This window comes from Mesoplodon densirostris, chromosome 7 (assembly GCF_025265405.1).
Source record: "Mesoplodon densirostris isolate mMesDen1 chromosome 7, mMesDen1 primary haplotype, whole genome shotgun sequence".
NCBI classification, from domain to species: domain Eukaryota; kingdom Metazoa; phylum Chordata; class Mammalia; order Artiodactyla; family Ziphiidae; genus Mesoplodon; species Mesoplodon densirostris.
Window position 1 is genome coordinate 25405105 of NC_082667.1, and position 24654 is coordinate 25429758.

General features: G+C 48.5%; 1 protein-coding gene across 3 annotated transcripts; it reads left to right on the forward strand.

The window, feature by feature from the left end:
- Positions 1-2773: 2773 nt before the first annotated feature.
- Positions 2774-24536, forward strand: ELF5 (E74 like ETS transcription factor 5). 3 transcript variants are annotated; one of them, XM_060104279.1, is made up of 6 exons: positions 2774-2897; positions 12998-13231; positions 17188-17238; positions 21931-21999; positions 23840-24035; positions 24440-24536. In XM_060104279.1, exons 1-6 carry the CDS (start codon positions 2777-2779, stop codon positions 24534-24536), a joined length of 768 nt encoding a protein of 255 aa, XP_059960262.1. In that variant the 5' UTR covers positions 2774-2776. The 3 variants fall into 3 exon arrangements, with proteins under 3 accessions (XP_059960262.1, XP_059960263.1, XP_059960261.1); XM_060104280.1 differs by lacking the exon at positions 12998-13231; XM_060104278.1 differs by lacking the exons at positions 12998-13231; positions 17188-17238 and having other exon boundaries at positions 2777-2897.
- Positions 24537-24654: the final 118 nt, after the last annotated feature.

Genomic DNA, 24654 nt, shown 5'->3' on the forward strand with positions numbered 1-24654 from the left:
CTCCAGGGGCCCTTCCCTCCTTCATAATCTCCCACCCCCATCCCTCTTCATCCAGCCACCTGCTCTGGATATAAAACCAATCAATCCGTGGGAAAATCAGAGTCCAAACCCAGGCAGCCTTGACTTCTGTTTGATATGGCTCGCAGCGGGAGATCTGAGAATGTGATAATCTGTTGGGCACGTTAACCCTCTCCAGGCACCAGGAAGGAGGCTTCCTAGTGCCGTCTGGTGAACCTCTGATGATGCCCAGAGAGGGGGCCTACATGTGAGAATTTGAACTCAGTTATTTATCTATGTCTGGAGCACAGTTCTCATGTACATCTGATAGTGATGATGATACATAGATAGATTTGCAAACATCCCCAAAGAATTGATCTTTGGTTCTGGAACCACACAATCCCTGCCTCTCTCGGTACTGAGGTCCTATTTGACATGTAAGTGAACCTGGGATGCGTCTGTGAACAGATGAGGCTGTGAGTGTTTTTAGAAAGGGAAGCAGATGGGTTGAAAAAAAACTTAAGAATTCTGTATACCATAGTACTGTGTGACTTTGACAAAGTTACACAAATTTCCTGGGCCTTAACTTTCTCAGCTGTAAAATGGGTGCAGGGAAAGATTAGACCAACTCAGTACTTTCCAACATGCGGTACTCCGACCACTCATTATACATGAGATAAATCTGGTCAGGGGTAGGCAAACTTTTTCTTAAAGCACTAGATAGTAAATATTTTAGGATTTGCAGGCCTAAAGGTAAAAATCAAGTACATTATGTGTGTACTTATATAACCATTTAATATGTAACCATTTAAAAATGTAAAATCATTTTTAGCTGTGGGTCATTCAAAAATAGGTAGTGGGCTAGATTGTGCCTGTAGGCTGTAGTTTGTGAACCTCTGGTCTAGGCGGTGCACGGACGACTAATTTTTATTTCAATGCTTATGTCTTTATTTTTATATATGTTAAACGAATACCGACTTTCCATTTATAGTGGTGATGTAAAGTTTTCCTTTTAAATAAATGTGGTTATGTTAAAATAAAGAGGGAAGTGATTTTTTAATATATTAAGGAAGTTATCATGGTGGCAGGCGAATGACTGAAGTTTGGGAAACACTGGACGAGATGATTAATAAGCTCCTGACCATCTAAAATTCCATGCACTTAATAACCTGGAATCTAGTCTTTGCTTTGACACTGCCCAGCTGTGTGATTTTTGAGCTGCTGTGTCCCCTTTGCAGAAGGGAGTAGAACCATGCTATCTCATCAATATTATTGCAATAATCATAATAGACGTTGGGTGAACAGATTTTTCTAATTCACCAAACATGAATTCACTTTTTTCTGAATTGTGGGAATATGGGAAACAGCAAAAGGAAACTTGAAAGATGAGACTGGTGGGGCAAGAATGCTCATGAGTAGAAGCCCCAGCCCATTTTTTTCTATCCCCTTTCCAGCCTCGACCAGTCATCTTCTCCTAGAGCTTTCCACTCTCCAGCATGCGCAGCAATTAGGTTCATGACTTCTTAAACAGAGCCACCTGCGTTGTCACCCAAACTCCAGCACCTGCCACCTGGGTGCTCTGCGGCGTGTTACCTGGAATCTCAGAGCGCCCATCCCTCATCTATAAAAACAGAACCCACACCAGAAACTGTCTCAGAGTGGTTGCCCTGGGGACACCATGAATAATGAATGTAAACTGCTCAGCCCGGAGCCCTCAGTGAAGCAAGTGTGTTACAGTTATCACAGGTCTTCACTCTCTTATCCAAAACCCTGAGGCAAGACGTGCTGAAGAATTCAGAACTCTTCAGGTATTAAGAAGGTGACACAGGGTATATACTACAGAGCACAGAATACCCCTCTCAAGGTATTGGCTGCTAGGACTGCTTAAATGCATTAATATTTCTGCAGTGTATCATATGAATATTCATCAAGTAGAACAACTAAAACTATAGCTATAAGTATAAAACTACAGAGCATATCTATAGTTGTATATGTTTAATAAATGTATAGTATTTAGTTTATATACATATATAGAAGTATAGATATAATGTATATTATAATTATATATAAAAAATTTATAACATCAATTCAGGACTGTTTTTGCTGGGAAATAAGTCGGAACCACACACACACACACACACACACACACACAATTATACTTTCAGTTTCAGAGCTTTTTGATTTCAGAATTGTGGATTAGTGTTTGTGGGCATATTCATTTATAATAATTCTTGCCCTGTTTTCAGAAGTATATATATATATTTTTGGCCACGCACCATGCAGCATGCGAATCTTAGTTCCCCAACCAGGGATCAAACCCCCGCCCCCTGCAGTGGAAGTGTGGAGTCTTAACCACTGGACTGCCAGGGAAGTCTCAGAAGTATATTTTTAGACATTATAATCCAGAGTTCAGGGCTCAGGTGTTGAGAGAATAGGAGAAGTAAAGAAAGAACATTATTATATAATAAAAGCCTTCATCCTCAAATCCCAGCTTTGCCACTTACTGGCCATGTTACCTGGACAATTGTCTCAACCCCTCTGCCTCAGTTTTCTCATCTATAAAATGGGGATATACACACAAACCTCACAGGATGTGGCAAGGATTAAAAAATGTCACCGTGGAAAGCACTTAGAGGGGTGCCTGGCTCCTGGGAGACTGCATGTTTGTAAGCGTTTGCCGTGATTACTAAAAACCAAGTGTCGCCCTGCTGGGGGCTCCTACAACATGGCTTTCTTCCTTCATCCGGCTCCTCACAGCCTCTCCTGCCGTTACAGGGTGATGTTGGACTCAGTGACACACAGCACCTTCCTGCCCAGCGCGTCCTTCTGTGACCCCCTGATGTCGTGGACTGACCTGTTCAGCAATGAAGAGTATTATCCTGCTTTTGAGCATCAGACAGGTGTGTACGTCTGGAGAAGCTCATCTGAGCTGGGACAGACTGGGGCAGGAGGTGGTGCTGGCCTCAGGCGGGTGACAATGCCATACTGGGGGCCTGAAAACGCGAGCTCTCACCAGTGTTAAGGACAGAGGGTCACAGGAGACCCAGGCGGGAGGAAGGGCCGCTTCTGCAGAGAGAAAAGCACTGGAATCCTCGTCCCAACCTTTTCCCAGCTCTGTGGGCTTGGGGAACTCCACTAACCTCTCTGAGCCTTATTTTGCTCATGGGTAAAAGGGAGATGATAACACCAATCTCTTGGAGTTATTATATTTAAACAATGTAATAGAAAGAAACCCTTAGCCCGAAGCCTAGCGCACTGTAATTGTTTGATCATTGTGGCTTTAGCCAACATTTGCTAACTACTAGCTATGCCCCAGACCCTGTACCAAACACCCGTCTCTTCCTTATAGAAGCCCTAGGAGAAATTACTAATTATTATTCCCATTTTATAGATGAAGAAACTGAGACATAGAGAAGTTACATGACCTGCCCAAGGTCTCACAGTTAGTTAAGTTTCATGCAACTTGACTTGAGCGTCTGCACTCTTAACTATCTTACATGGTCATCTTATAAATGATGTAACGCTGTGGTTATTGGTATTAATATTATAGATAGTCTCTGAGCTTCTATTTCCTTATCCCTAAAGCCGGGATGATGAGAATTACTGTGAGGATTACAGTGAGCCAAACTGTAAAATATATAGCCTGACACCAAGCAAGTGCTCAGTAAACAGAAGTCCCCTTACTGTCCCCCAGGCTGCCCTCCCCACACTTCCTCCTCTCCCAGCCCAGTTTTCTCCTCCTAAAAGGAAGCACGGGGCCTTGTGCAAGCCCCATGCCAAAGGGAGGCCAGCTGAGCTTTGCCCCAGAAACCCTCTGTGGGCCTCTGTCCCCAGGTGCTTGGGTGACTACACATCACAGCAAGCCTGGCTGACTGCTAGCATGGCAGGTGCACGCCCCACGGAAGGTGATGCAAGCACTGATCGAGCCCTCAGGCCTCACCACCCAGCCTTGACCCTGTGTGCTCCGGCCCAGCGGGGCCCACACTCAGGGTCAAGAGGCCAGCAGCCTCCAGAAGAGGCCAAGTTCCTGAGGACACTGAAATGTCCATCTCAAGGAGCCCCTGCCTCCAGGTCAGAGACCAGTGTTGCACAGACAGACCTGAGACATATACTTACAAATCGAATCCCACACCATCCCCCAACCCCACACACGACACACTTGTCCATATGACATAGCTCACTCTCACCAGGGTCCAGATAATTGCACATGGGCCTGAGTCATCCAGCCGCACATTGTAATTCTCCTTCAGGCCTAAGGAGCACCTTGTTTCCCAGAAAGACAATGAGGAATGTACTCGATCTCCCCTACACTCATTATTTGGTCAAGAGGCTAAATTTGAAGGAGGAAAACGAAGGCTTTCGAGTCCCTGTCCCTTCCCCATGTGTCCCACGATGGTGGAGCCCAGCTCCTGTCCCTTCTCTCCATCCATGCATAACCCAGAGCTGCCATCCTGGAAGCCTCCTCCTCCTGCCTCGTCTACCAGGGGCCATCAGAGCAGGATGGGAGGGGGTGGCCTCAGCCGCCTACCCCGTGCAATGTTCCAGGAGCTTCTGTAGTTGTCAAGAGCTCGGACTTTGGAGCCAGGTGCCCTAAATATGAAGAGCGGCTCTGCTATTTAATAACTGCAACATCTTACCCTCTCATGCCTCAGTTTTCTCATCTCTAAAGTGGAGATAACAGTAATGCCTATCTCGCAGACTTGTGAGGGTGAAATGAGTTAATAGGTGTGAAGTGTCTGGGACATGGCAGGCACACAGCAAGCACACACAAGTGTGTAAAAATGAAGGATGAGTTTCAGTTTGGGTTGAAGAAAAAGTTCTGGAGATGGATAGTGGTGATGTTTGCACAACAATGTGAATATACTTAATGCCACTGAACTGTGCACTTAAAAATTACGGACCTAGCTTTCTCCTGTCTGAGGCCTCTGCATTTCCATCAGTGTAATGAGGGATTGGACCAGGTCCTTGCCAGGATCCCTTCCTGAAGCGTCTCTGATTCCTGCATCAGGCAACATCACAGAGGTAGACTTCATCCCCCACGACCCATTGGGAGACTAGAAATTCCCACCAAGATGTGAAGACAAAATATCCTCCGAGAGTGGCCCAGCTTCCTGACATTCCCCAAGGGAGGAGCCAGGCTTTGGGCTTGCCCTCTGGCCCTCTGGATTTCAGAAGGAGCTGAGTATCTCTGAGCTCAAAAAGGTCAAGGGTGGGTGTGAAAATTTAGTCTCAAATGAGGACCCTGGCTCCCTGAGTCCCAGTGGTGGGAGGAATGCCCTGCAGTGCCTTCTGTCTTTTTGTCACCCCAAGAGGTGACACATGGGTCTGAGTGTCTGCAAAAACCTTCTCTGAGAGGGATGTGTCAGGGGACAGCCAGGTTCTCCTCCAGACACTGCTCTGCCATCTGTCCTAAGGTCCTTGCCCACCTCCCAGGAAATTCCAGCTTGAATTCAGGGTTGTCCCAATGGCAGCTTCCTGTTTGGGTCTGAGGTCAAGGGCCGGTGCTGGCATCCGCCAGCCCCATGACCTTGGGCAGGTTTTCCCAAACATCTCTGAGATATGCTCTCCTCAGCTGAAACGGCATCCACCTCCCAGCGTTGGGAGGATTGACTGAGATTCCACATATAACGTGTTTAGCAAAGCACCTGGCACTTGGCAAGTGGTCACTGTAGCCAGGACACCTCACGACTCCCAGGTGGTGGAAAAACAGCTTTCTCTCTGCTCGCTTCACTTTTCATATTGAACAAAACAGCCCAGGTCTCCATCTCAGCCTTTCCAATTCAGAATGTTGGCAGCTTAGACACTTTGAGACCAAAGGGAGAGAAAGGGAGTAAGAAATGATGTGCCCGCTGGATAAATGATGTCTGTGAGAGTGCAGGGAGGAATACGCAACCTAGTTGGGATAGCCAGCTGTTTACTGCCTCTTAACTGGCTTTAGCAGAGGGCAGCTGAATCTGTGTCCGACATGTGTTAAGTGTACAGCATCTGGCCTCTCTTAGAAGCAGCACAGCCTGCTACACGGCAGGCTGGCGAGTGAGCAGTCACGGACTGCAAAATGTTCTAGAATATCATGAGCTAACCCTGGCCTTCCCTTCAGCTTTTAAAGTAAAGAATTACAGATACTGGAAAATTTTATCAAAGAGGGACGTAGGGGGGAAGTGCATAAATGTCACAAGCATGTGATATTTTGAAGAGATTATTTCTCCAATCAAGTTCCAGTAGCCAAGCATCTGACAAGCCATGGAGTATCCTGATCTCACCCCTACTTTCTGGAACTCCATCCTGACCTTCACACACCCACACACCCCTCCCCTGATTGCCAAGGCGGCCAGGCCAACACTCAGTAGGCCTTGGCTTTCGGATCTTCCTTATACTTTGCAGCAGAGGTTTCTAGGTTGAGGCAGCTCTAGGGGTTCCCAGGAGGTCCCTCGGGGACCTGCAGTGACAGCTGAGGACAAGCTTTAGGTCCCCCTCTCCACCTCCCTCCCGCACTTTGATTCGGAAGATAGTACAGCATAGTGGTTACTAAGGCTTGGCTGCAGGAACTGGAATTTGCCTATATGACCTCCTCGCTCAGCCACTTACTCGTTGTGTGACCTCAAGAAGGGATTTCACCGCTCTGTGCCTTACTTTCATCATTTACTTTGTAAAATAAGCTACGTGATCTAGGACCTCACAGCATCATGTTGAGGATGACATGAGAAAACTCAAGGAGTGTTGCATGGTAACTGGCACGTACTAAGTGCTCAACAAATATGTTAGCAATGGGAGGTTTTATTTGAAGACAGAACTGTTTCTTAAAAAAGAAAAAAAGGTGCAAAACCCTGATCTTGGGTATTAACAACCAGATGATCAGGAAGAGAGGCATCTGGGTCTCACAGGGGCTTTTCTTAGGCAAGACTCCTGTTCAGGGTATAGAAGTTTGAGATCAGATATGAGAGAGAGTCTAGGAACTTCTAAATCGAAACCAGATAATGAAATACAAAATCACTGGAAAGCCTAAGGTGAGCCCCGTGGCGGTAGTCAAACCCCAGGACACCCCCAAAGAGAGACCTCACCATCAGCCACCTCCAGTCTCTCCCACACGCATCCAAGCCTTTGGGCAGCTGTGGCCCCAGGACGGCTCAGAGCTTGGTGCTCTCTGCCCCTTTCTAACCACACTCCCATGGCCTCGGCTCTTTGCTGATGCCCAGCCAGCCCTTCTCATCTCTTCTCCACCCAGTTTCTTACAATGCTCCAGGCTTTTTTTTTTTTTTTTTTCCATCTCATGGTCTAAATCATTCCACAGGCTTGGAAGAAAAGCCAAGAAGGTCTATTGGATGGGGCTAGACCAGCTCAGGAGGGAAACCTAGAAGCAATATATCATTTCAGATCTCTCCTCATAAAGTCCTCCCTTTCAGTGACAAAGCCACAATCGATGGTGCCCGGTGCTATCCAGTCCACTCACTGGCCTCTTCAGCACTGCTCCAGGCAAAAGACTTGCCCAATTACCAATGCTAATAAATCATGCTAATCATGGTCCAGTCAGTCTAACTCAGGCCTCTTCTGACCCAAACTGTCTGCCTTGCTCTCACTGAGTTTTGGGTTGCTTTGTTCTGCTTGTTCCTCAGCTACACTGAGGCCCCGGTGGAGATGGCCTCATTTCCCTGAGAACAAATGTCATCCCAAAATAATAACTAATTACAAGTGACATATGGAAAGTTTCCTGTCGTTCAGATAACTGGGCTAAGTTCTTTACATGCATCATTTCTCTTTCATTTCATAGCAAACTCCTTAAGAGGTAGGCACTATTATTATTCCTGTTTTATAGATGAAGGAGGCTGAGGTCCAGAGAGGTTAGGAAACTTTGTTAGGATTGCACAGCTAACAAGTTGAGGAAAAGCAGTTAACGTAGTGGTATGAGTAGCCCTGATATTAACAAGTATAAATGGGTAGTATTTAAAGGGCACTTACTACCTGACTGTCCTTTTCCAAGCACTTTCCATGTATTGATTCACTTAATCTTTTTAACAGCATTATGGGGTATGTCCTAGTATTCCCATTTTGCTGAGGGAGTGAGAACAAGAAACAGATGCCCTTGGAGGGCATACAGATTCCCTTGGAGACCCTCTTAGGGTCCCTAGGAGGCAGGACCACTAAGTATGAGATCACACACCCTTTCAGCTTTTAAGGGGAATCCAAATAACAGGAGCCCTGGTTTCAAGTTCTAGAACCGTGATTTTCAAGGAGCCTTCTGGGGCTAAGGAGGGGAAGCCATATGGTACCTTCCCCTAACTCCCAGCAAAGCAGCACTGCTTTTTTCCAGAGAAGTTTCAATGCGAAGAAAATACTATTCGACTAAAAAAGTTTAAAAGCCTTAGCATGCCCGCAGTAAACAATAGTCTTGAAGGAGACAACCGTCCAGAAGCTTGTGAAGTTCTTCCTCCCAAGGTCACTGCCAGGAGTGAGCCAGCCTGTGGAAGAGTTTTGACTGACCCTCAGAGTGGCTTTTAAAAATTAAATAAGTCAGCACTTAAAAATCATGAGATTTCACCTAACAATCTGGGCTTGGCCACACAGGGCCCACCTTCCTGCTTGGCAACAGCCAATTGGAGCTGGGCCACCACTGTCCACTCGGCATGAACTTGCCCATTCCCACTGTCCCCATCGGGGGCCACTCTGGGCATGGACGTAACCTGCTGACCCTGTGGGAATCTGAGTGTGCCAGCCAGCTCCACAACTTAAGGCCTCCCTCCAAAGTTCACTGCATCCCAGGTTATAGCATCGGTTGTGAGCACTTCCCCCCAGAATTGCTGAAAACTCCCTTTAGCCCCTTAATTCTTCTTCCCAGTGCAGCTAGCCCTTAAACAAGTGTCCTGACCTCCTTCCGGCTTCAAAGGAGCTGGCCAAGGCTGCTGTTTAATCGTGGCCTGCGGACCTTTGGATTAAGTCTACCAGGTACAGGACATCGTCCGTACCCAACTGGTAAACATAGGCAGAAGGGCCTCATGGCTCAGCTTCTCCAAAAAGTCTAAATTATTTTGTGAAGAGTAGGCACATCGAGACAACACTTTACATTTCCAGACAATACAACCTGTTAAAGATAATATGTTCTCTGGGCGTATCACCCTGTCTTTTATTTTCCCTGAGTTCATCTCTTCCGAGTAGTGAAAGGGCCTCCATGTCATTCAAACACTGTCACCATCAGTCTCTCTATCCTTCTTCTGATTTTTCAAACCTAGATTACATACGTACATATTATATATGTAATATATATAAATAAATACACGTAATATGTAAAATATATAACAATACATACACATACTATATAAATATTTATATAAACTATGCACATATATTTTAATATATTTTAATATATATACACCTTCATCGGAATTGTTGAGTCAGTCTTCCAGATGTGTGTCCAGTCTGGTCCTTGTCAACCAAGAAGAGTGAGGCAAAGGTGATGCAAACGTCCCACGCCCAGAGGTGGAAGAGCTGGTGGAGGCCTAACCCCCTTACCGACCAGCCACGTGGCCTGAGTCACGTAACCTCTCAGAACTTCAGTTTCCTCCCTGTGAAGTGAAGATAGTAAGTGACAGTCCTCTGGCTGGTCATTTCACCTCCGGAACACCCACAGGGGGCTAGGCGGGCTCCCCGCCCTGCTGACTCAGGGTGAAAAAGCAGAGCTGGCCACGCCCCTGTGGGACAGCAAGCCTCCCTGAGAGGGGCAGTGAGCTGGGTCTTGAGGACCAGCAGCAATTACTTACAGGACAGGTGGGGACCGCACCCTAGGTGACCAGAGGCGCCTGTGCAAAGACCTTGAGCTGGGGGCAATGCTGCGGGAGGGCTGGGGGCGGTGTTGAGGAGGAGGGAGCAGGCCTTCCTCACCCCTGTGGGATCAGGACCGCGGAACCACACCACAGCCAAAAGGCTTCCCTCCATGCTGGCGCTTCGCCCTCCACCTGGCTGAGAACAGCTACTCTGCTCGCGCTTGGGAAGGACTCGGCTTGGGAGCCTGCCGTGCTTGGCCCTGGCTCTGGCCTCCCCGGGGGGCGGGCCGGAGCTGCACACGAAGCCTGCTCTGCGGGGAAGCTGCCGAGGAGACCTCCCAGGGTCAGTGACACTTCTCCGAATCCCTTAGGTCCCCACTGGCCTCCAAAAACAACATGGCCGTGGCCATCTCCCAGAGCCAAAGAAAATGACTTGGGGGTGGAAGAGAGAGGGGAGGGGCTCAGAGACTTGGCGCACGCTCTCCACGGAAAGAAATGAAGTGTGCCTGGCAAGGGCAGCGCCCCGATAGGCATCTCCGGCGGGGCTCAGCTCGGGACCCAGGGAGGAAGAATTTCAAGGCTCATAAACATCTCTCGTGGGAATACCAGGGAAGTGGAGGCCCCGGGTTTACTCCAGCCAGAACTCGGAACGTGAAAACACAGGCCAGAAGGGGGAAGGGCCGCCAGGTGTTCCCAGGAGACCCTGGCACCCCCAGTGGGTGATGGGGGCCCCTCCTCATCCAGCAGGTAGAGGCCACAACATCAGCCTCCACCATCCCAGCCGGATAACAACTCTTTGACTCACACACATATAGAGTTCTGATTAAAACCCTAAATTTAAACAAACCTGAGATCTGGGACCTGGGACCCTTTGCAGCAGTGCTGGCACCTGGACAAACGTGTCCTCCAACAACAAAATACCAATGAAAAACATTATGTGGGACTAAAAATAACTGCACACATGTGCAGTTGGGGCAAATGATGAATAATAAGATACAAAAAGGCCAAAATCCAACTGCCACTTCTGAGGCGCCGGAGCAAAAGCAGGGTCCTGCACGTGATGCCTGTGCTCAGCTCCACCAAGGGGGTGGGCAGGCCACCTAAGCCGCCCCTCCCGCCTGACCCACCAATTCGCCCCACCCTCCCCCCATTTAAGGGACCAGGTTGACCCTCCTCGGGGATCAAGCAAGGGCATTTGTTTCTTGTTCTCACCCCCTCGTGCTGCAGCACAAGTCCCAAGAAAGCCTTGCCTGAATTCCTCGTCTGGCCTCTTATCAATTTCTATTGATTAAAGAGTCCAAGGACTCAAGTCTACAGCAAACCTAGTGTTCAAGTTTGACCTCAATCCACTTCACGGTGGGAAAAGAGATTTCTGGAAGGCCTCTACATTTTAGGGGGAAATCCGAGGAAGTAGAGCTGATGTAGACCAGGGCACATAGCAGCCTGGCCAATACACAGGGGGTGCTTAGGGGCAGAGAAGCCATCTCCCCGCCTGGGATTAGAAGTGCCACAGTTCCTTTGGGGACAGGGGCAGCCAATGCAGCATTTAAAGGAGGAATCATAACAGCCTCGCTGCCGTGCACTGTGGGGTGTAACTCGTGAGGGACACTTTCTGTCGTCCACACAGCCTGAGCCAGTCACCCCCGCCTGCCTCTGCTCCCTGCCTTTCTCCTCAGCCCTTCTCCTTCTCTCTGGCTCTGTGTCTGCCTCCACTGTCTGATCTCTTCTCTGTGCTGACCTCTGAGGACCAGCATGATGGAACAGAAAGAGTAATGGCTTTCAAGTTCAGACTGGGGTTCACATCCCACCTCTACCCCACACTGGCTGTGGGATCTTGGGCAAGACTTCCATGACCCTCAGCCTCCTCATCTGTGACCTCCTGGGGGACAGGGACCAAACCTCCCATTCATCATGAAGTCTCAGCTCAAAATTTGTTGCTTCACAAATAGAAGGTGTTCAGTGGTAATCTTCTAGACTCTGTTCTAAGTACCCTAAATACTTTGGCATGTATTAACTCATTTAATCCACAGACCAACCCTATGATGTAGGTGCTATCATTGTCCCCATTTTACTGATGAGGAAACTGAAGCTTTTTGAATGAATGAATGAATGAATGAGTACAATGGCAATGGCAGGAATTGTTTATGTCAGACTACCTGACCCAGGACCTGGTACCTCACATCTTCCATAGCAGATCTGCCACCCTTTCGGTTTCTCCTGGCATTGGGACAGTCTGTTGAGCACCCATCTCTGCCCCTGGGTTAGGCACAGCCTCCTCTCAGCCTCCCAGACAGGATGGCACACACCTCTGTCTGGGGCATAGGGACCTTCACTGAAGGAGTGAAGGGAATCTGCCCTCTGGATAGAAATTCCTCAAAACAGCACCAGAAACACAAGAACAACAATATAACCAACGCTTCCACCTCCCCCTTCCCCTGGAGGAGCCTGCTCTGGTCATCCAAGGTCTGCCAGATGCTTGGGCAACATTTCAGCAGCCCAAGGCCCGCAGCACAAGATGGCCAGGGGCAGCACACAAACCTATAGCCAGTGCTGGGCAGCTTTCCATAACAGCAGAGGGAATCAGATCAGCCTCGGATGGTGCCTGGCACACCACAGGTATTTGTTTTGGTTGACCAAAAATTTCGTTGAGGTTTTTCTGTAAGATGGCGTGGAAAAACCTGAATGAACTTTTTGGCCAACCCAATAATAAGTATTGAATTGATTGATAATTTTCTATGCACCATATAGTTTATAGGCATTAACCACAAACTCCAGAACAGCCCTGTGAGTGGAGCATATTATCCCCATTTTACAGATGAGGAAACTGAGGCTTAAATATCTATGGATCTTGCCCAAGTAGAAAGCAGCAGAACCAGGATTTGAATCCAGGCCTGTCAGGCTCTAAAGGCTATGCTCTTGATGTCCTGTTGTCTGAAACCAAATACCTGAAGGGACTTTTTCTTTCCTTCTCCCCTAGTTCCCCCCTTTCAAGGTGCTCCCTAGCCAGGACCAGGTCTCTCACCCCGTCATTCCCTCTTCTGCCAGGAAGGTCACTCGTAGGATCCAGTCCCCTCTGGGTTTCGCTGCAGGACAGAAGGTGACCAGGACCCCAGCAGAACAACCCAGGGCTGGAGGCCCCTTCAACTCATTGGACAGAGGATGAGGATGTTAGTAAAACTAGAGCCTCCTTCGAGGGACTTCTAATCCTCTCCTGGCTGTCATCCCTCACTTGTCTCTTCCTGGTGCAGCCTGTGACTCCTACTGGACGTCTGTCCACCCTGAGTACTGGACGAAGCGCCACGTCTGGGAATGGCTCCAGTTCTGCTGCGACCAGTATAAGCTGGATGCCAACTGCATCTCCTTTTGCCACTTCAACATCAGCGGCCTGCAGCTGTGCAGTATGACACAGGAGGAGTTCATCGAGGCAGCTGGTGTCTGCGGGGAGTACCTGTACTTCATCCTCCAGAACATGCGCTCGCAAGGTCAGTGCCAAGAGGGCTGGGCTTTGAGGACAGGGGCCCGGTATTGGGACCAAATGACCTCTGAAGTCCTTCCCTACCATATGACTCACATGGCGAAATTTTATTAACTGCAACTAACTCTCTGTTAAACCAAATCCCCTGCTAACCAGACCTTTCTGTACCCAGAAGCTCTAGCATGCTAGAATCAGAGACTGGAGGTAAAACAGAGTGAGTTACAAGGAAGCAAGCTGAGTACATTTTTTTAAAAAAAAGAAGAAGAGGGCCTCCCTGGTGGCGCAAGTGGTTGAGAGTCCGCCTGCCGATGCAGGGGATGTGGGTTCGTGCCCCGGTCTGGGAGGATCCCATGTGCCGCAGAGCGGCTGGGCCCGTGGGCCATGGCCGCTGGGCCTGCGCGTCCGGAGCCTGCGCGTCCGGAGCCTGTGCTCCGCAACGGGGGAGGCCACAACGGTGAGAGGCCCGCATACCGCAAAAAAAATAAAAATAAAAAAAAAATAAAAAAAGAAGAAGAAAGAAAGAAAAAGAAAACTAAAACACGTTCAAGGACCACCCAGGAACCAGGCTGATACAACAAACTATTATGTTCATAAAGATTGTTAACCATAAAGCGTGGACAAAAAGAGACTTCTGCTTGACATTTTATTAAGCAGAAGAAGAAGATTAACTAGACCCTTTCCCTTCCCTGTTTCCAGAGGGGTCCGACTAATTGCCATTTCCTTTTATCACATTCCTAATGGTCAAGGATCGAATGGCCACAAGGTGGCCCCAGTAGCATTATTTAACACCAACATGCCCTGCAAGAGTAGACTGTTGCTGGACAGGTTTTTTAAACCCGGAAGCATTTTTTGAGAACATACAATTCTGTATCCCCATATCACAGAGAAAGGAACTGAGGTCCTGAATGGTTAAGGGACTTCTCCAAGGTCAACAGGGCTGATTCATGGAAAGTCAGTACAAAACAAGGACTGTGAGATCAGAAAGACCTTTGCTCCAACCCTGGCTTTCACACTTTGGAGCCGCAGGGCCTCTGGCAAACGGCTTAACCTCTCTGAATCTCCACTGTTTCGCCTCTGTGGTGGGGTTATGATACACACCTCCCCGGGCTTCTTGACAGGATTCAGTGAAATATTATCTGGCACAGCAAATAAGGATGCAAATACAATGACTGGCAACTGTTTTTGTCATCATGAATATAACCAAGAGGCAGAAATTTTAAAAAATAAACACATCTCAGCTCAATTTTAAGAAAGACTTTTCTAAAAGTTAGCACCTTTTTTTTAAAAAGGCAGTTTCAGGGGACTTGCCTCGTGGTCCAGTGGTTGAAACTTCGCCTTCCAATGCAGGGGGTATGGGTTCGATCCCTGGTTGGGGAGCTAAGATCCCAAGTGCCTCGCAGCCATAGAACCGAAACATAAAACAGAGGCACTATTGTAACAAATTCAATAAAAACTTTTAAAAAATGGTCCCCATCAAAATAAAAAATCTTTAATTAATTAATTAATTAACTAAAAGGCAGCTTTAAAAGATACCTAAGGTAGGAAGCTCCCCATCACTGGAGATAACCAAGCAATCTAATAGCCCCCTGCTTGATGGCAGTGCCGTGGCAGGGATTCCTATTTGGGTGGAAACCCACAGAGTACCTTCCCGCTCTATGATTCTTTGCCCTCCCCTTGATCTCCCCCATCACGGGTGCCTGAGAGCAGGAAAGCTAAGGATGGGGGCTCTCAGGCACTGCTTGGTTTCTGCCCTGGGAGCCATAGCCCCCTGGGGTGAGGAAGGGACAAACAGACATGCTGTCCACTGTTATCCAGTCTCTGCTTGATTATCGCCAGTGACAGTGACCTGCCAGGAGCAGTGGCCTCCACTCAGCGGGCCTCCCCTGAAAGGAGGCAAGTCTGAGCAAATCACAGAGGCTCAGGGAGGAGCTGGGGGCTCCATTCAGAACCATCCCAAGGGGACAGCCTTGCACGAGAACCCCAGGGCCACGGAGATGAGTATTCCATCCTGAGAAAAGATACAGCTTGGTACCGCCAGCCTCAGCAGAACGTCAAGTCAATCACATTTGGTCTCCAGGCCCAGCAGTCCCTGTGCTGGGATCTCCCGCCTCGGGCACTTCCGTTCCTGACAACTGTTACATCAAAAAATACCTATCCCTGGTCCCATTACCTCAAAGTCTGTGCAGAACAAATAAGCTAAAATCCAACTGTTTTTTAAGCAGGCCACAAGTTGCCTCTTCTTATTCTAAGGAATCCCTGGAGTCACAAAGCTACCTCCAATGGTGGACTTTCAGGGACTCTATGGGCCAGGGCAGTTATCCTGTTGATCAGTAAGATGATCTATTCCATCAACCTGCTCTGTCCTCAAATTCCCCCTTTAATGTTCCTCAGGCGAGTGATTGAAATACATGTATTGTGACCAAAGTTTCCAGTGTCCCAATTTGCCCAGGACACGGTGCCTTCACCCATTATCCTGTCTTTCCTTCTCAAAAGTGTCCCTGTTTGGACAATAAATTGTATGTTAACTAGTTATTCCCCAGTTTAGGCCTTATATTACCCCATAGATTAGGGCTCTGGCAGAAAATGACACAGAACAAGTTATAGCAGGGAGAGGAGTTAAAGGGGGCTCTAGGCCCAGTGTGCTGTCTGGCTCAGCAGGTGCTGCAGTAGGATTGAAGGGCCCTAAAGCATGAGGACCCTGGTCTCTGGAAGGCGAAGTCGGCCGGAGAGGTGGAGGGCAGAGGAGGCTCTCCCAGCACAGGAGAGGAAGATTCCCCACCACCCCCTCCTGTTCTCGGGAAGAGGGAAGAGAGTGCGTGGCTGACCAGAACCAATCATTCCTAGAACCAACGGCCCTAGGAATCAAGTCACAACCCTGCCCTGTTCCTGTCTTCTCAGTAAATGGGAACTAGTCCTCACATTGGACACCAAGTTAGAAAGCAGATGGCCTTTGGCCCTGTGCTGCTACGTGAAAATGTGATCTGAAACTCTCGATTCACCCCACTCTTCAGAGACCACAGAGGCCCCGACTGTCTCCAGACTCCTTTAAATCCTCATGTCGGGTTCTGCATTTCTTGCAGCTTCCCGTGTCCATTTTTCTCTTTGACCCGCATGTAACAGGCGTTCAAATCCCCAAGGGATTAGAGGTCACATCCCAGATCATAGACTCTGAGAGCCAACAGGGAGGGCAGGGGTGTTTTTGTCACATGTTGCCAGTAAGGAACACGAGCCCGGAGAAAGGGTGACTGGGCAAGTCTGCACAGGGGTCAGTGATTCGGCCCAGCTCAGAGCCCAGGCCTCCTGATCCCAAGCAAGAATTCACTCCCAGTGCCCACTCAGAAAAGCCTAGAAGCTGCTGGGATGTGTGGCCCAGGGCTCTCTCCAGGTGACCTTTAAAAACAAGGAGATTGGGCTTCCCTGGTGGCGCAGTGGTTGAGAGTCCACCTGCCGATGCAGGGGACACGGGTTCGTGCCCCAGTCCAGGAAGATCCCACATGCCGTGGAGCGGCTGGGCCCGTGAGCCATGGCCGCTGAGCCTGCGCGTCCGGAGCCTGTGCTCCGCAACAGGAGAGGCCACAACAGTGAGAGGCCTGCGTACCGCAAAAAAACAAAAAAAGCAAAAAAAAAAACAAGGAGATTGAGGAATTCCTCGGCGGTCCAGTAGTTAGGACCCAGTGCTTTCACTGCTGGGGCCTGGTTCGATCCCTGATCAGGGAACTAAGATCCCGCAAGCCTCACAGGGCAGCCAAAAAAAAAAAAAAAAAACAAGGAGATTACATCTCTCAGGGGTGGCTTTATAGGGTGGCCCTATAAAGGCCAGGTAGTCTCCAAGGTTCCTTCTGAAATAAAAGTACCCTGCAGGGGGCACGGTGGCTCCCCTTCTCCCCAGTACCTCCCTTCCTGGCCTGGCTGGGGAAACCAGGATTGTATGCCATGGTTTGTGGATTTCTTTTTCTTTCCCAGGTTACTCCTTTTTTAATGACCCTGAAGAGACCAAGGCCACCATCAAAGACTGTAAGTAACTGAGTTCAAGCTGCCCGTGGCCGTGTTGAGGCTATTGTTGGGCACATGGGCTTGAATGATGTTCTTGTGGGACCACACTCAACGTCTGATGACCTGAAACAGTAAAGGCTAGGAGAAGATGGCAGGAGAAACGCGGTGGACAGAGCAAGTCTGTGGCTTCCTTAACCTCCCCCAGACTCAGTTTCCTTGTCTATAAAATGGTGAGACACTCGCTGGGTTGTGAGTTCAGGTAACAGGACATACAAAGTGCCTGGCCTGTGCCAGCAGCGTAGATGCTCCAAATACTGGTACCCTTTAGCAATAATCATCATAATTACTAACCATTAGAGGCCTTGTGTTTGATAATGTCTACAAAGAACCTGAGCTCACTAAGCAGGTCACGTTTATAATTATAAGGTAATGGAGGACCTCAAATGGCCTTGTTGCTTCTGAAAATTAACACTCACAGTTTCACTTCTGCAGATGGAGAAGGTTTAAGAAAGGGAACTTTGGAGCTTTCATTTTTTAAAGATGATGATGATGATGATTGCTCTTAGTTACTGAGACCCACGCCAAGGTCCTGGCTCAGGGGCCTGGCCAACTAGGACAAAGTAGCCGCCTGGGGCTTCAAGCAGTGTTCCCATTCATGTTAAATAGCTATAAGATTAATAGCTACTGTTAGTGTTTGTGAAGCCCTTACTATGTGCCCAGCGCGGTGCCAGGCCAAGTATTCTACCTACATTAACTTATTTAATCCTCATGATAACTTTGTTAGATAGTAATGTTATCCCCATTTGCATCTGAGGAAACTGGAGGTGCTGTAACTCACAAGTTACGAGTTATAAGTCAGTGCCGAGCTGAGATTCCAACTCATCTTCTCAAAGTCTATGCTCTTATACGCTGTGTCCTTCACCACATGCCCACAGGTGCATACACACATGCACGCATGCTCCCAGACCCTGCTGTTCACTCTGCTGTCCACTCAGTTGAAACCTAAGACTCAGGACTCCTCTGGGTCTGGGCCCAGCTCCACAATGGTTCAGAGAACAGGAGATTTTCAACTCAGTACCTGCTGAAGGGGCCCAGGCCCGACAAGCTAGGAAACCGTCAGAACTGGCCCGAGTGAAGTACCCCAGCCCCTCTGCACTTGGTCTCTCCTCTCCACACCCTCCCCGAAGCACCAGAGGACAAAGCCTACGGGCCTGGCTTTGCTGCTGGGCATCTCCGGCTCCTGGCACGGGGTGCAGGCTCCATGGCTGGACTGCTAGCATCATGGGGACGTGCATGTGATAAGCTCGATTCCGAAACTGCCACACCAGCCTCCACCCAGCTTCTGGAGGACAGCGGACCACGATTTCAATCAATGACTGAGACCATATCCTTTGGCCACATTTTAACAGTCTCCAGTTTCAAGGCAACCAAACCTCTCCAAATCCCACAGACAGCAGAGAGCCCAGGCCATGTCCCCACTCGCCCTGCGGCAGGCACAGCCCAGCTGCAGGGGCACATTGAAGATGACGATCGTTGTGAGACAGGGAGCTGCCCACCCCCAGAGCACTGTGGACCTCCGGAGAGAAGTTTGGGTCGGAGTTCAGGGTACTGCCTCTGCCACCACCTCAGACTGACCTTGGGGACATTTGGATCTGGGAAGCTGCCTCAACGTGGCCACGCACTGATGGCTTCAGGCCCTCTGCCCCCACTAACACCCTCACCCCACCACCCGCCAAGCAAGGCCTCCAGCCAAGCCGAGCCGTGACTACCCTCAAAGCCACCGCTGAGGACTAGGAACAGATAAAACAGGGTTATTTATCTCTGGCAAGACCCACAAGGGGAAACTCCCACCATCCCCACAGCCCTGCCTCGTGCTGACCCATCCTGTGTTCACCTCATCAAGCCAAATCTCTTCCATCCAAAGCACGCGGAGAAAGCATCAAAATTAAAAGGGTGACTCTTCCACTTCTTGCCATTTTGGCATTTCAGAGAGAGCTTGTTGTCTGGTCACCAGTTAATAATTCGCCTGTGTTTGTCTTGATGACTCCATTTGTTTTCTCTCTTCTTAAAAGATTAAATTAAAACAGTGGCCAGGTCTTCTCTGCAGGTGATGCCACAGAGCGTGACATTGGATCAGATAGGAGGGCAGAACCCTTTCTCGGTCTTGATCAACCGGCCGTCAGCCCTGCTCACCTGCTCACCTGCATTCACCTCTCTCTACGTGGCGGCAACCTCACTGTCAGCTGATCTCACCTGAGCATTCACTGTGGCTTGGCCCGTGTGCATGGGCCCGTTTTCCCACATCAATACAATTCCAGGCTGTAATGTAGGAAAGGGTGGAGGAGAGGCCGAAGGGACCCTGACAGTTGAAGTCACGCATTCATGTCATTGTTTGTTCCAGAGAATAATGCACGGCAATTATTAGGGCTGGGGGCCCTGGTGCCGGACTGTTCACATGGGACCTCAGCTCCGACGTCGGGCAGGCACATGACCTGGATCGGGCTCCCCAGACATCGCCAGGGCTCGCTCCGTTCTGCTCAGGCATCTTCTTGTCCGAGAGCTTTGTCTGTTCGCTCTTATTACAATTGCAGCATCGCTCAGCCCCTTCACCATGACCTCTATTCTCCCATCCCGCTGCATTCCTCTCCATGGCATTTATCAACAATTGAAATAGGCCGTGTTTGCTCACTGGATGTTCCTTCCCACTTGGGTGCAAGTCCCCTGAGAGGAGAGCCTGGGACCTGTTTCGTGATGTCCGTCCCGTGCCTGCTGCAGAGAGTAAACTGTGCCTCAGCACTCGTGAGCCCGTGAGTGAAGGACCTCCAGGGAGACACCCAGCCACTCGACACCTCTGTTTTCTTATACGTAAAATGGGAGAGTAAGAAACGTGCATCATAAAGGTGGGCGAGGTTGGGTGAGCACCTGGCAGTAGCAAACACTCAACAAACTTTAATAATTATTCTTTAAGCATCTATTGAACACCTGCCATGAAAGACATGCTGAAGCAGGAATTGTGAACATCTGCTTTGAAACGGAACTGCTCTGGGTTCAAGTCCTGGCTCCACCTCTCTGGATGAAATTCTTAAACTCTGTGGGCTTCAGTTGCTCCTCAATACATGGAAATAGCGATTAACCACACAGGGTCGTGGCAGGTATTAAATGAGATACTGTATGTGAAGCCCTTACAAGCACTTGGCACTTAGTAAGCGCTCCATTAATATCAGCTGTTAGTACACATGAACAACGGACGAGATGGACCTCTACGGTAGAGGTAGAAAGGGACCAATGCTGGAACAATGAGGAACACACAGGTGCTATGGGACAGAGAGGGCTCTAACCCAGAGGGTGAGTTCTGAGAAGACTTCCTGACGAGGTTTTGTGAGAGTGGGGTCAGCTGGGTGGAAGTGGGAAGCGGGAAGCATGTGCAAAGGAATCAGGAGAAAGTCAAGCCCCATTGGGACCATCTGACCCAAAGGAGGGACGAAGTTGGGGAGCAGCAAAGGATAAGCCTGGAGAACTGGGTGGAGGTCCATGTGTGAAAGGCCTGACTAACGTGGCAGCCTCTGCGCGGGAGACCACAGGGTACCACTGCAGGATGTCACGCCAGGGAGTGACAAGACCCACTGGCACTGAGACAGGCCCCCCTGGGCAGTGGTGTGGCAGACTCTCAACCACTGTGCCACCAGGGAAGCCCTACCTTTTAATCATATACACTTTGCAGCAACGTGAGTGTCTCAGACTTACAGCGTGATTTCTAATTTAACTCGGCCTTGAGGTCACGCCTTGCTTTCTGCTCTTCACAAGCTCTACTCTCCTTGCTTTTACCTGTGTCCCTTCTAGTCTGTTCTCCACACACTAGCCAAAGGGATCTTCTTAAAAAGTAGACCTTGTTAAAGTCCTAAGTCTTCGCTTTACTCTTTGAATAAAACCCCACGTCCTGGGCTTCCCTGGTGGCGCAGTGGTTGAGAGTCCACCTGCCGATGCAGGGGACACGGGTTCGTGCCCCGGTCCAGGAAGATCCCACATGCCGCGGAGCGGCTGGGCCCATGAGCCATGGCCGCTGAGCCTGTGCGTCCAGAGCCTGTGCTCCGCAACGGGAGAGGCCACAACAGTGAGAGGCCCGTGTACCGCAAAAAAAAAAAAAAAAATCCCACGCCCTTACCATGTGCCCACGTGACCTGCCGGCAGCCCGGTGCCCCTACCACCACGCCTGGGCACCCCACGGGCCTCCCTGGTCGCCACCCTTGGCTTTGCACATGCTGCTCCTTCCCTCTGGGACACCCTCCCACCTCCTGACATCAGCATGAGTGTCTCCCTTCCAGGGGACTCGCCCTGGCCACCCCATCTACAGCAGGTGCTTTCTTCCACCTCGTTCTCTGTCTAAGGCCTCCTTCCTTCATAACACTTAACGCAACGGCGATTTGTGTTTCATTTGTGTTTTCCTTGCCCAATAGTCCTTAACCTCGAGGTGAGCAGGGACCAAGTCTGTCTTGTTCACTGTCTATCTCCAGCTCAGAGCCCAGAACCTGGCACACAGTAGGGCCCCAGTGTTGAATACAAACGCTCCTTAAACCTACTAATTATTCCCAAAGGGCCCAGCACGCTGTCTCCTACCACAAAGGTGTTCAATTAATAGTTGCTCATTTGGTGTGATTTGAGGTCAGAATGTGGCCTCCAGCTTCCTTCCTACAGCTGTAAATCACTCTGTTGCAGACGCTGTTTCCAGTTGCTTGAAAACAAGTGGCATCAAAAGTCAAGACTGTCACAGTCATAGTCGAACAAGTAAGTGTAAGAGATGTCATCTGTCATTGGTAATTTCTTAAAACCATTCATGAGACAAAGTAATCTACTTTAATAAGCTTTGAGACTCAGTGTTTGAGTCCTGTTATTTCCCAAAGAACATAGCAGAGAAATTGATGATTACCATTATGTGTTATCAAAATCCAATTTCTTTCTTTTGACTTGGAAATGGTATTAGGAGAATTAATGTTCTAACCATGTTAAATTTCTGAATAAGGGTTTGTTTCTCCTGGTCTACTGTGAATCCTTCTCACTGAAGTACTCAGAGATGATACTAAAGAAACCCCATGAGTTGGCAATTCTGTTAGCTTTCCCAGAACTAAGATCTACCCAGGACAGGGTTGAGCCTGCTGGGCTTGGTTCTAGCCATTTAACATGTATTAAATCATAATCCTCTAATCTGTGCTATGAGGTAGGTACTCTTATGTTGACTTTAAAAAATGCACAACATGGGAGTTGCGAGTTAAGTTTTTGGGGGGCAAAATGAGGACTTCAGCCCGGGAGACAGCGGTTCAGGTAACTCTGAGAAACTGCCCCAAGGAGGCGAGGGGAGGAGCCAGGAGATACGGAGTTTTGCAGCAAAGAGCAGGTAATTGGAACGTCAGAAGATTATTGATTTTTGTTTTTTGTTTTTCTAACATCTTCATTGGAGTATAATTGCTTTACAAAGGTGTTTTAGTTTCTGCTTTATTACTGAGCATATCCCCTGAGAAAACCATAATTCAAAAAGAGTCATGTACCACAATGTTTATTGCAGCTTTATTTACAATAGCCAGGACATGGAAGCAACCTAAGTGTCCATCGACAGACGAGCGGATAAAGAAGATGTGGCACATATATACAATGGAATATTAGCCATAAAAAGAAACGAAATTGAGTTATTTGTAGTGAGGTGGATGGACCTAGAGTCTGTCATAAAGATTATTGTTAATTAAAGACAACCAAATGTCTCAACTTAAGGAATTCAGCGCTTTTCTAGGTATGGTAAGATGCAAGAGTGTGGGCTCAGTGAAATCATTCCTTTGATATGCACCTCAGTTATCTGGGGCCAGTATCCTGTATTTTCACACCCTGAGTTTCCTCAGGGCTCACCGCAGGGACTGGCTGCAGTCTGATGGCTGCTAGATGGCAGGGAAACTTTTCAGCCCTGAGTCGCCTCAGGGCTCACCGGCTCCCATTGGAGGGTTGAAATCATTGATGACTGTGCCATCCTTTGTTTATTTATATGGCAGGAAATATTCCATTTGTAAATATTCCATTCCATTTATAAATATTCCATTTATCACTTACTAACCCATTTTAGAGAGAAGATAACTAGAGAGATTTGGTTACAGAGCTAGAAGAGGTGAATTCAGGACCCAAACCCAGCCAGTCAGGCTCCAGAGCCAGTCTTAATTATGACACAATGGAACAAGAGAAATACCAGTTTTTCATGCAAAACATAATTGTAGGATTAGTCCAGCCAGACAGTTGTAGCTATGGGATCTCAGTACAACCATACTGCTTTTCAGAAAGAAGAATGAAAACATCATTCGACTGTCATTTCATTAATTCCGTAGAATTAGTTGGCAGTTCCATAGAGCAGGGAAAGTTCGTGAGCCAGTGTTGCTGGTCGATGCAAATAGGATGTCTCTGTGTGTGCTTTGTAATTACTTTAGTAGAAGAGGACATTTCACAGCTAGGTATGGTTCCAAGTAGAGCACTCCGTCATCACTTTGGGAAATAACCATGAAGGAGCATTTCTCATGGGTTCATGAGAACTTGTACAACTCTTCAATTTTTCTGTTTTAATTTTTAGCTAACTTTTTTTCCTTCCCTAAAGGCCTCCAGAGCTCTCACCTATGGGAATTTGTACGAGACCTGCTTCTATCTCCTGAGGAAAACTGTGGCATTCTGGAATGGGAAGATAGGGAACAAGGTATTTTTCGGGTGGTTAAATCAGAAGCCCTGGCAAAGATGTGGGGACAAAGGAAGAGAAATGACAGAATGACGTATGAAAAGTTGAGCAGAGCTCTGAGGTAAGTGAACAGCACGAAATGCCGTGAGCCTTCAGGCAGAGGTATATAAAAAGTGTCATGAGACGACACTTTGGCTCTTAGGTACAGGTGGGATTAGGGTTTGTAAACGGACACGCCGTCCTTTCCATTCTTGGCAGTGTTCCCCGGGGATCACTCTGAAGCCAGGCTATCAGACACACACACACACACACACACACACACACACGTTTTGAACCAGATGTGGTGAGGTTCGCTCTTCAAGATGACTGGGAAAGGTTTAAGCGTAAGTTGATAAGAGGGTGTGAAAATACCAGGGTAACCAAAGACCAGCCTGTCACCTGAGAGGAAAGAGGAACGTGTTGATGTGCTGTTGTTTTCCCAGGGTATGAACCCTCCTCACGTCCCTCTTCTGCTGTCTTTCACAGGTACTACTATAAAACAGGAATTCTGGAACGGGTCGACCGAAGATTAGTATACAAATTTGGAAAAAACGCACACGGGTGGCAGGAAGACAAGCTATGATCTGCTCCATCATCAAGCTCATTTTATGGATTTCTGTCTTTTAAACAATAGATTGCAATAGACATTGAAAGTTCACTTTTTTAAAAGCCTGCAAACGTGCTGATAAAATTTCTCCACA

Bases quoted from the DNA above. Each gene is read 5' to 3' on its own strand.
- ELF5 (XM_060104279.1), top strand. From the start codon at position 2,777: ATGTTGGACTCAGTGACACACAGCACCTTCCTGCCCAGCGCGTCCTTC. The intron at 2,898-12,997 runs GTGTGTACGTCT...TTCCTGGTGCAG, and splicing joins TGCTTTTGAGCATCAGACAG to CCTGTGACTCCTACTGGACG. The intron at 13,232-17,187 runs GTCAGTGCCAAG...TTTCTTTCCCAG, and splicing joins CCAGAACATGCGCTCGCAAG to GTTACTCCTTTTTTAATGAC.